At 36.4% G+C, this 12,047-nt stretch overlaps 2 protein-coding genes across 3 annotated transcripts; both read left to right on the forward strand.

The window, feature by feature from the left end:
- Positions 1-272: 272 nt before the first annotated feature.
- Positions 273-5,041, forward strand: LOC133848107 (PDZ domain-containing protein 8). The gene is made up of 8 exons (XM_062283498.1): positions 273-782; positions 842-1,084; positions 1,148-1,340; positions 1,593-2,880; positions 2,948-3,088; positions 3,591-4,193; positions 4,267-4,519; positions 4,582-5,041. Exons 1-8 carry the CDS (start codon positions 618-620, stop codon positions 4,792-4,794), a joined length of 3,099 nt encoding a protein of 1,032 aa, XP_062139482.1. The 5' UTR covers positions 273-617; the 3' UTR covers positions 4,795-5,041.
- A 1,943-nt stretch (positions 5,042-6,984) lies between these two features.
- On the forward strand, positions 6,985-10,979 carry LOC133847601 (leucine-rich repeat-containing protein 20). Of its 2 annotated transcripts, XM_062282760.1 has the most exons (5): positions 6,985-7,335; positions 7,403-7,731; positions 10,236-10,379; positions 10,445-10,612; positions 10,685-10,979. In XM_062282760.1, exons 2-5 carry the CDS (start codon positions 7,422-7,424, stop codon positions 10,834-10,836), a joined length of 774 nt encoding a protein of 257 aa, XP_062138744.1. In that variant the 5' UTR covers positions 6,985-7,335; positions 7,403-7,421; the 3' UTR covers positions 10,837-10,979. The 2 variants fall into 2 exon arrangements, with proteins under 2 accessions (XP_062138744.1, XP_062138745.1); XM_062282761.1 differs by lacking the exons at positions 6,985-7,335; positions 7,403-7,731 and adding an exon at positions 9,268-9,424.
- The last annotated feature ends 1,068 nt before the right edge of the window (positions 10,980-12,047 follow it).

Consider the following 12,047-nt stretch of genomic DNA (forward strand, 5'->3'; position numbering starts at 1 on the left):
TCAGCTGTGAAATGTTAAAAAGAGCAGAGACTTAAAAAATGTCCTCTTACCAACTAAAACTCATAATTTTTCAATGCACCTCAGTTGCCAATCAAATTCTGCATTCAAAGCAAGCAATATTTAGCGCCAAGGACTTGCCGGACGTGAACAAAGGCAATCAGCTGTTTGTCCTTACAAGTTCTGGAAATGTTTGTATGGTGTTCTTGTGTATGGTCACTCTCTTACGCAAGACTTAACAGCTGATGGACGGGTCATGCGCAGTGAATGGAATCAGCAGTATTGATTTTAATTTGTCGTTTGTTGTAGTATATTTAAGCAAACGTTGGTGGAATTAACAAAGTACGAAATTTTAATGAATAACAATATACAAATGGACGGAGTGATTAGCTAGCACTCAAAGTCCAATTGTCAATCCATATGGATATTGACGAGATGATTGGTAACAAATTGTGAATGCACGTACGATATGTACTACTCATACATATAGTATCTAACCCGTATTTGAAAAGACTGAAACCGATTTGACGTATGCAATTACAAGAGGAAGGGAAATAAAACATAGAATTAGAATCAGAGCGAAGCTGAAACATTTGAAGGATTCGATAGCAACAAGCAAAATGGAGATTCCCATATCAAATATATTGTTGCTCTGTCTAATATTCCTGCTAATCGGTGGCGTAGTTATGATATTACTTCAGTATTTGCTCTTTATCAAATTCTCAAATCTACCCGATGAAAGCGAGGAACAGAAACAAATGAGCGCTATGTATACATTACCCACGGTGAGTTAGAGAATGTTTGTAAGTATTATCAATAAATATTAATATTTAATTATCATCAGAATATAAAGCAAACGGCACGAAATCTAAACACTGGCCAAAACGATGGCACCAACTACGAAGTTCATCACAATAATGTGCAAAACTCATCCACGTTGGGCTCCTTCAATTTCGTTATGCAGTTCCTGTTTCACGAATTCAAAAACTCAAATCGTGTACGCAAATGGTTTTATCGCAAGCTCACTATTGAGCTAGATGAGCTAATTACTAAAACAACTACTGGAAAATTACTGGACAAATTAACGGTTTGCTTATTAGTTGTAGTTGTAATGGTTAGAAAACATTAATGCAATTATATCTACTTTCAGATCAGGGAACTTGAGTTGGGCGACCAGTTTCCAGACATTAAATCTCTATCGGTGCATAATGTGCAACTAGATGAGGCAGAGCAGCGCATCGAAAATTTAGACTTGTTAATGGATATTAACTACATAGGGAATTTCTCTACTTCCATCGATGCGGACATGGTGCTGGGAAAGAAAGGTTCCATTATGCTAAAAGGTAAATATTATAGCGAAGGAGAGATTACAACAATTGATTGCTGGCATAATTTCCTAGATAATTTCTACTTCCGTTCATGCTCTAACTAACTAAACCATTTTTAATTCAATTATTTTCCATTTCAAGACCAATTTGATTGACCTTCAAAGTCAAAGAGCATTATTTAGTATCGTATAGACTTTTGACCTGCTTAAAGCATATACTTAATTGCGTCATAAATAATTCTTTGCTATTGAATGTTTTTTTTCTTAGTGAAACAGCTATCTGGCTTGGTCCGTCTACAGTTCACACGCAAACCGTACACGCACTGGTCGCTCAGCTTTTTGGGCGATCCGGAACTCAATTTGGTGGTTGAATCCAAGTATCAAGGGCGGCAAATGCAATCAAATATTACGAACCTCATATCGAATCAAATACGCAAAGCAGTCCGACGAAAACACACGCTGCCCAACTACAAACTGCGCTACAAACCCTTCTTCCACTGGACAGCCGAGCCGCAGGACGAGGCGGGCGGGGAGTGCGACATACAGCCAAATGGTGGACTCACAGTGCGTGTGGCCGAGCTGTCACGATTGATGGCCTGCCCCGGCACCAGTCACATCTATTGCACCATTACGCTTGCGCCGGTTCCATTCATTGAGGCACAACAAAAGGATAATCGCAATGTGCTCATCTCACTGGATGTTATCATACACAAGGCGAAGAATCAGCAAATCGGCATTGTGTTCAAGCAGAGCACCAGTCAGGTGGTGAAAATCGAATCGATACTGCCCAACACACCGGCCTGCAAATCGAATCTATTGTCGGGCGATATTCTCGTTGCGATTGAGGGCAAACAGGTGACGACGATTCAGCAAATCGCCAAGGTGGTCAAGAATCTGCAGTCGACAGTCTGTTGCCTGCGCATCGAACGCATTATTCCGGGCATCATACGCAACGATGCCATATTGGAGGATCTGGAGAAATACGATGATCTATGCGATATTCCAGCCACAGTTTCTGCTGCGGCGAAATCGGATGCTGACGATGCAACTGAGATCAACACCAAACTTTTGGCAGTGCAAAAAAGTCGCAACTCGAGCGAGTCGAGTCTAAGTGCAACGCCCACGAATTCACCTAAAAAATCAAATATTATTGCCAAGGCCATCAAGAAGACGATGAGCCGTGAGAGCGGCGATGCACATAAATCTGATGAGACACCTTCAAAGTCGGCTGCCACTTTAACAGCTGATGACAAGTCAACAGTCACAGGTACAGCGGGTGGTGAAAAGTCGCTGGATGATGTCAACTATTTTTATCAACACTCGACGATCGACTGTCCGTTCAGTCCTCTCATTCATATGGGCGATTTGTCCAACTTTCAGCTGGATGCCAACAGTCGGTATATCAATGTGTGCGTCTTTGGCAAGTGTGCGGGCGAGAGTGTGCTGCTCGGCTACAATAACATACAGATTGGTCAGATATTGGTCGAGTGTTGTGAAACAACGCTAAGTCAATGTCTCAAACAGATAATTCTGAATCCGGCCAATCTATTGCCTGTGTGAGTAGAGAATACATATAAGAACTTATATTACTTGATTATTTATTAATATTATTTCCCTTTGCAGTAAATCACATCCATTGTCGAATCAGTCTGGCTTCAATCCGAATCTTTGCTTTGGCGATATTCTATTCGGCTTTTCGTGGAATGGCAGTCCAAATAACGAGAGCACATCAAAAACTCCCGGCAAGAGTTTGTCTCCTGTTAGGTAAGTTTAGGCATAGGGTAGAAGGGTATTATAACTTAGTGCTTCCAGGCAATGTATATAACAAGCAGAAGGAGCATCTCCCACCGTATTAAGTATACTTATTCTTGATCAGCGTTAATATCCGTAACGATATAACTACATACGTCCGTCTGTATTTCCGTCCGTCTGCATGAGCATCAGAGACTATAAGAGACAGAAATATAATTATTTCCAAAGCACTTGACATGTTTGCGCGCCAAACAAAATTTTGCCACGCCCAGTTCGGCTATGGTCGCGATACAATAATTACATATGCAAGTCTTACGATTAGATAAACATTTTTGAAGTTATTTGAGAAATAGTTTTGTGTATGGGGAAAAACAACTACAAACTTACAATATGGTATATTTTGAATGTAGTGCTACATCAATATACGAAATATAGAAGTTTTTATATTTGTAATAGTTACCTCAAGCTTCCCTACTTGTTTTTACTTGAGTTTCATTCCGTTGTTTTTTTTTAGAAGTCAATCAACTACCAGTGATAAAAACACCGATGATGGAAATGCAGAGGCGGCAGCTGCAAAATCCACGTATTCGGATGGCGCTGCAACAGCGGCGACAACGACAAAAGCCCACAACTTTATACGCACCCATTTCCACCGTGCCACACAGTGTGATTTCTGTGGCAAGAAGATCTGGCTAAAGGATGCGATGCAGTGCAAAGATTGCACCATGTGCTGTCACAAGAAATGCATTGCCAAATGTCAAAACGCCACCGTCTGCGGCCCCGTCGAGTGCTATGCACCCCCAACAACAACCCAGACAACAGTTGTCAATAAGCCCGAGTTTACAATTACCCAAGCCGAGTACATCGACCTCGTGGAGCCAAAAAGTTCGAGTGGTGCCATGCAACCCGATGAGGCGAGCTTCGATGGCGGCATTGAGCCAACGCAGCAGGGCAATCTCGATGTGCACCGAGCGAGTCTAACCGAAATGCTTGCCCAGGGCATCAAGCGACAGGCAAGCAATCTGGATATACCAGGCATAGTGTCATCATTATCCGGCAACAATTCGCCAATTAACTCCAAGAGTCTACCTCCGAGTCCGCAACAGTCGCTATCGCGGTGAGTTCTCTCTTTCTCTCTATCTTCCTTTCGTTCTGTTGCCATCTCTCTCTGAACCGAGTTTGAATTTCAGAAAGACGTCAATGTCCGAAGAAGCATTGAAGCAACAACTTCCAAATCAAAATCCTTTTGTGCGCGTTACACAGCATTTAGAGGCTTTGCCATTGGAGTGTGCAACATTCAGTTTCGAACAAGTCGTGCTCATCACTGAGCCCATTGTTAAGCATTCTCGTAACGAGGATCTCATGAATCTGGCCAAAAGTTACAGCAAGGATCTCTATACGGAAATTCCACCCAATGAGCGTGTAGCCAAAATTAATGAACTGGTAAGCGTTGACTTCTCTCCTCTCTCTCTCTGGGAAATTAACAACAAATTGTTGTGTTGCAGCTGACGAAACTGAAGATTGCATTGGATGCCGAAACTGAGGGTTACACAACGCCTCAAACTGATGGCCAAAAGTTGAAGTTGAAGTCAGACTCGCCGTGGAAAGCAATGGCTAGCACAAAGAATCAGTCAGAGGAGCGGGTACAGGCCCTCAGCATTATAATGCTCTATTTGTGCACAGGGTTGCAGCATGCCCAGGGCGTGGTAACGCAGTAGAGAAGAAAAAGAAGCGAAAAGATTAAATGAATGAATCCAGTTTTATATACTTACATTTGACTCGACTGTAAATGTGTGTTAGTGAGTAACCTAAGGGCATTTTTAATCCGTGTTGTGTTACGAAAATAATCCCAATCGTTTAGACCGTTTGTTTGTCAAAAAAAAAAAAAAAAAAATAGTATGTCTATATATGTAATTATTTCTAATCGCAAAATTTGTCGAATTACAAAATCATTGATATATCATAGACGTAGACTTTAAACAGCAAAAATTCAAAATAAAATACTAAAAACAAAAGCCACATATTTTGAGTCCTCCCGACTAGACTATACCGGGTAGGTATGTTTTTATTGTATTTTAAAGTTGCCCAAACATTACTGTAAAAACGAAACTTAAAATAAAATATATATAAATCGTATTGTAGTGAAGTGGGTAAAAATATTTGTTTTGCCTACTTCAAACTCTTTCAATTAACGAACTATAAAAGTTGCAGTTGCTATAGATCCAAAGATCTCAAAGAATTTTCTTCTCTTTTTCTGATATAACAATGTATAATTATTAATTTGGGTGTAAGATCGGGTGTAAGATTGGTTCGTCATGCAGCAAAGCTTTAATTGCATTTCAAAAAGAAGTATCTCAAAGAATTCCTATTTCTTTATCTGATATAACAATGTATAATTGATATGGGTGTAAGAAAAAACGTAATAACCATTTGATCAATCGAAAGAAATTGGTTCGTCATGCAGCAAAAGCTTTAATTGCATGACATTCTAATGGAAGCTTTTTTGGTTCGCTTTTAAAATCAAATCAAAATAGAAAAGCTTTTAAAAGTTAATTTAAGAACTTTCTGCGTAATGCATTGAAAGAAGCAAAGCTGCGTTATTACGCATACATCGAAATGCGTTGTACACAAATCGTAATTTTCACGGTCTGCTTTGTTGTGACGAGGACGTCCTCGTCTTTAAATACCCAAACACTTTCCATCAATTACATTATGTACATTGTATGTCTGTTTTTCATTAATTCTTCTCAGAAATTAACTACTTATATGTATTATATGTATTCAGATTCACTTGCATATATTCTGCAAGTGTGCGGAAAATATTTACAAATAGTTCCGGTATCTGAACAACGCCATATTTCAGATGCGCAATAGTCGGATCTGCTTCTACACATATATATAGTAGTAGTATCTGCATTGTGTATCTGTGTGTGTGAGTTTGTATAAGCACAATTTTTTATTTTGTATATTTTGAGCTTGTACGCATTACATTCTACTCATTTAACGATATGCTCTCTCTCTCTCTCTTTCTGTGTCTCTCTCACTTTCAAAGTGATGAACTTTTACACTTTTCCGTGGTCAGAACTGAGCGGGCCAAGAGAAAGAGTGTTTATAACAGAGGCTATTGCTCTTATGATGACAAGACGTTTTTGTAGAATGCAACAATACCCTTTTCGGGATTTCATTCTATTCTTATATGATTATCTTTGCAACATGTGTATATAATCAAAAACATTTAACCATTTAAGTTCATCCAAAAAATGTTTGTGTCTTAAGTCTAAGATTCACAAGTATTGACAAAATGTATAAAATTGTTATTCGTAATAATAATGAATAATCATATATGTATGATTTCCTAATTCCAGCTAACGCATATTTGTTTATTTTAGGTATTTTTAAAAATGAATACATTTTTTTCCAAAATTTACAAAAAATTATTAAATTTATAAAGATTATTTATATAAATATCGATTTTTAAGATTTAAGAATTAAGTAAATCATATGGTTAGTGCATCTGTTTTTTTAAGAATATATTATATAAGATATGAAAACTAAAAAAAGGAAACTACTCATTCAGTATTTCGCTTTTTTTAACATTAATTTCTAATTTCATTTTATTTCGAGCTTATATATATTTCAAAATTTTTGAGCAGTCAATTTGAGCATTAATAAAAATAACAGATATTTAAAATTGTATTACTAAAACCTTCTCTTAAAAATAAATATATTTTTTTTTCAAAATCAAAAACTTTTGGAAAGGGTATATGAAAAATATCTAGCCGGTAGTAATGTCGATTTCTGTCCAATTATTTGTTTTTCTTGCCATTTTATTTTTCATTTATTTTGTTATGCGCAGTTTTTCTTTCTTCTTCCGTGCTATAAAAACCGAAAGTAAAAAGCATTTTCAATATTTCAATGCGCAAGAGAGTCACGATCAGTTGGTTGTGGAAAAGTTAACGCGTTTTTGAAAACAATTTTTTTTTTCTTGTTAAAGTGTGTGCCAATACTTGATAATTGATTCAGTTGAGAATTGAACGCGTAACAGAAGAAAATACATAAATTTATCGAGTGATATATATTTTTTAAAGTGTAGTTTGAGTGCAGCAAGATAAGCTTCAAATATTGCTAGTATAAAGGCAATAATAGAAGTATTACGGCTTTAATCGGGAGTGCACGACTTTAGCATACTTCGCGCCAAGCTCTGAAAGATTCTCGATTCCAGACTGGAAGACGAGTTCACACCGATTTACACACACAAAGTAAGAACGGAGTTGAGCATCGAAGGATTACAATGTTATAAAACACAATTTTATTTTTGGGACGCAGGATAAAAACACATTGAAGGATGCGTCCTTTTGGCAATGACATTACAAACATCGCAAATAACAGCGGAGCGGGGAATGGCGACGACAATGGAAATGACAACAACAGAGACAGAGACAGAAACAATGATGATGAGAACGACAACGAGGACCCCGACAGAGGCAACTCAGACTCATCGGGCAATGAGGCAACATCAGAGACAGAAGCAGATCCCCGCATACCGCCGCATATAGCCAGAATCGGTGGCATAGTGACATTCTCTCCAATCGCCGGACGTGGAGTAATTCGTGTGGTTCATCGCTGCGAGGCAGCCAAAGAGAATCGCAAATTAGGTACGTATATATGTTGGATGAGTGGAAAATCTTTACACCATTCGAATGGTAGTTTTTGCAATGGAAATTCGGCGTAGTTTATTCATGGCACAATTAATGTTTATAACAAAATACGTATATATGTATTTGGACAACTGCCAATTGCAGTAATAGCGCGTCAAGTATCTCGTGAACTTGTTTGTTTATCAGACAAATACACATGTAAACGCAACTCGATTTTTATGGCATGCCAATTGAAGATAATTGATTTAAAAACAAAAGCAATTCAATTACTGATAACTCCAGACTGAATGACGACGAACTCGACACATTCAACTAACGCAATAAGACCTCAATTTTGTGCTTTCTGAGTCAACTAAAGAGCCGCAATTACATATAGATACTATATATATATATACTTCGTGTTCAGGGCTGATAGGGGGACTACATCACTGCTTGTATATTTGCCTAACGTTGCAGTCGAATTATAAGTGCTCTTTTTGAAAGATTTGCACTCTTCAGAAGCCGAATGCTAACACAGTTCGCATAGAGAAAGCTAAATAAAGCAGCATTATCAATCTCTTACGTTGTGACCAAAGCTGATTCATTCAAGACCCCAGCGAAGCAATACGTCATTGAGATGTGCATTACGGAAGCATTGCTTAGCCATCAAAGAGGCAACAATGGTTAATCCAGAAATCGAAATAATACTTGCTCAAGCTTGTATTCGTGCTTTCCCTTGGCAATTGCAAAGTTTTGCCAAATTTTAATCCCAAATTAATGCAGTCCAAATAAAATGCGTTATACAACTTAGGAATCGTGTATGCACTCGTAACATACAAAACTACGTACAGCACAGCCTACTACTGATCAGTGTTGCTCACTTTTAAATAAAAAAAGCTAATATAAAAATGCTATAGATGTTACAAAAAATATATCAAGCCAGAAGAGTCGCATTTGTAGAAAGGTTTAAAACATTATTTTTATGGATTATTATAATACATAATATAGCATTAATTACTACTTTATATATATTACTACTTTCTTCATCTGTACTTTGAACAACTATTTTTTTTCTCATATGGAAACTAAATGATATGTTGATGTATGCTCCAGATTGAAGCAAAAATCGATCCATTAAAATATATATTCATAATAAATACTATTCGTATAGATGAAGAATTCCAGATAAGATATATACATATAATTGGCTAAAATGAGGCTGTTATTAAACATAATTTACTGTGAGCAATGTAAAAAATATAATTTTGACATCCTTCCTATATAAAATCTCTCGATCAATCGATCATCATAATAAGTCAAATTTGACGGGAAAATAGCCAAATTGACAACACCGATGAGAGACCGCCCGATGAGAGAGCAAACAAAACTTAAAATTGTATTCTCCCCTCATTAATGCGAATGCGAGTGCTCTCTCCGGCAAGTTTTGGTATACAAAGAGAGAATCCGAGTGAGTGGTGGGTAGCGCATAAAACATATGCTATTTAGTATTGCCCCATCCGTTTAGTGCGTTAGGTCATGCTTACACATCTTTGGAACGGCAACAGCAACAGACGACACATGTGAGCACATTGCTAGCTCATTATTATTTTAGAGACTGCAGAACTTAGTTATTTTTATGGAACAATAATGGCACACTTGGTGGTTCAAGTTGTGGAGCGTTGTGAAAATGCTGCGGAAAATGCTCATCTAGGTAAGAGATTATCTTGCCAAAACCATAACCAAGTTATTGGCTAGATCTACGCACATTTAATACATCCATATATGTATGTACTTATGCATATATGAATGAGCGATAGCGAAAAGTTTCGATATTGCCAAAATGTTGTGGCGCCATCTATTGCAAGCTTTCGACAGCCAACACCTTTTGCTTACTTATTGCTGATAAAGCAAACTTATTATGTTCATATCTAAATGTACTATAATTAAATTCTAAATATGTATTTTTTTTTGTAATTCTGTACATGAAGATTCAAGAATCTAATTTTATTATTTTTTGGAGAAATTAATAGTAAAGTTTTTATAAATTGCCGCAACACAATTGTCTATTTTTGTGTGAGCTATCATCATCATACTCTGAGAAATAATGCTAAATATAATTGAACTTGACCATTATCCAAAATGAAACATAGCCACGCATACTTTTAATTTTCTTTCAAGGAGAACGCATGACTTTGAACTTATAATACGATTTATTCCTTTCACTTTTTGTTTGAGTCTTCCTCCTTTAAAAAATTGAATTCTATTAATTTCTGTTATAAAGTTTTTATATTTACAAATTTGATATCATTTCCGCAAATTTCGTAAATTAAGCTGAATAAAAAGAAAGTTTCTAGCTGAAAACCTTTGCGGCACTAGTGTTAATTTTAATTACATATAAGCTTCTTAATTAAATAATTAAAAGAAAGTTTATATAGATTATCAGTTTATGATTGTATTACATAAGCCTCTCTAACTTGTAATATAAACACATTAAAAATGAAATGTCTGCTTCTTCTCTTCAGATCTATCACAATGTGAACTGATGCAAATTCCAGATGCAGTTTATCATCTTATGCGCAATACAGAGCTGAAGACATGCAACTTTAGCGGTAATGTGCTCAAAAAGGTGACACCAAAGTTTGCGCTGAAATTTAGCGCAATCACAGGCAAGTACAAAAAACGGATCTAAATCGAATTGAATCAATTTTAATACATTTACTTTTACTTGCAGATCTCAATCTCTCACACAACCAGCTATCAAGGCTGCCCGATGAATTCTCTAGTCTTAGTGAATTAACCACACTCAACATTTCGCACAATTCATTTATTGTTCTACCTCAAGTCGTTTTCAAGTTGAAGAAGCTTGCCAATTTAGATGCTCAGCATAATGCTATTTTTGGTAAGTTAAAACTCAATCGAAATACACACTGTCAATGATTGTTATCAATTTTTTTAATTCACAAAAACACAGAGATCGATACTGAAGAGGCGATTAGCAGTGATTGCTTGGCTGTGGTGGATCTGCGCAACAATCCGATAAGCAAAAACTGTCGTGACAAATTGCAGGATATCAAAACTAGTTTTCGTCTCGAGCTTTCCGAAGAAGTTGAAGATGATTGGTAGCAACAGAAGCATTGGCGACAACAAATGCACAACCAAAAATACTCTTGCTGTAGTTTAAAAAAATGTTTATTGATCATTTAATTTATTGTGTTTTGAAAAATACACGTATTTTTATATAAATCATACCCCATTGAAAAATGTTATACATCATTTTGTAATTTATATTTGAATTTGTCGAACTTCTCGAAAATTGTATTGAATGAGAGTTTAAAGATATTTTTTTTTTTTTATTTTTAATGGCATACTTGTTAATTGAATTAAAATGAAGATAAAGTATGCACTACAAAGAGATATAAATCATCAACCCCATGGATCAAAATTGGCATCAATACCTCTTAGCATTCCAGACAGATCAAATTCTGTCTGTTAAGACTTTATAAATTGCAAAGCCATTGACTTCACCTGCAAGTACTCTCTATATTTCTCATCATTTTGTACCGCTTACAATTGTCGCTACGATTTCCAGGAATTACATTGTGCACATCTTGTCTCGCTTCAACATGGCAAGTGATTCATCAATGAATCAAGAATTTTTAGACTCCACCCTCGATGCGTCATACGCATACGCCCCTAAAGATAGGAGATCGCCATCTGATTGTCAACTAGAAAGTGGAGTAACTCCTTAAAAAAATACATATACATATGTATATATTCCAATTGGTTCAGAGACCAATAATAACAATATTTCACACGTTGCATATGCTCAAGTTCAAATTGATAATTTCAATGCGGAAAAACTTGTCAATTTCATGAATCAATAAGACAGCTCTAGGCAGAGTTCATGAATATGAATTTGTTGCTTGGCCATGTGCAATTGCGAGTGCGTTAATAAACACACTCGAGCAATACCTTATTCTTTCTTCATCTTCACCGCCGAAAAGCTTTTAAGCTCCGTGTGGTTTTTTTTTCATTTTTGTTTGATGTGTTGCGTGGGATATTTGACGCCTTTGCTAAAGATTTCATAACCACTTTTTTTACACACAGTCAAGTACCGTTGTCGCTAACAGCTGCCTTGTTTTTTTAATTTTATACCAAAAAAATGAATGTTAAAGGTCAATGCATTATTTAAGGTTTTTTTTTAAACAAAAATGATTCCACTTTTCAAAATAATCGCATTAAAGGCATTTCAATCAGTGATTTGTTTGCTGCGACAATAAATCAGCAATTTAACTGGTGCAAAAATTTATAATTATATCTTTACTCATTTGTTG

This window comes from Drosophila sulfurigaster, chromosome X (genome assembly GCF_023558435.1).
Source record: "Drosophila sulfurigaster albostrigata strain 15112-1811.04 chromosome X, ASM2355843v2, whole genome shotgun sequence".
In the NCBI taxonomy this organism is placed as follows: Eukaryota; Metazoa; Arthropoda; class Insecta; order Diptera; family Drosophilidae; genus Drosophila; species Drosophila sulfurigaster.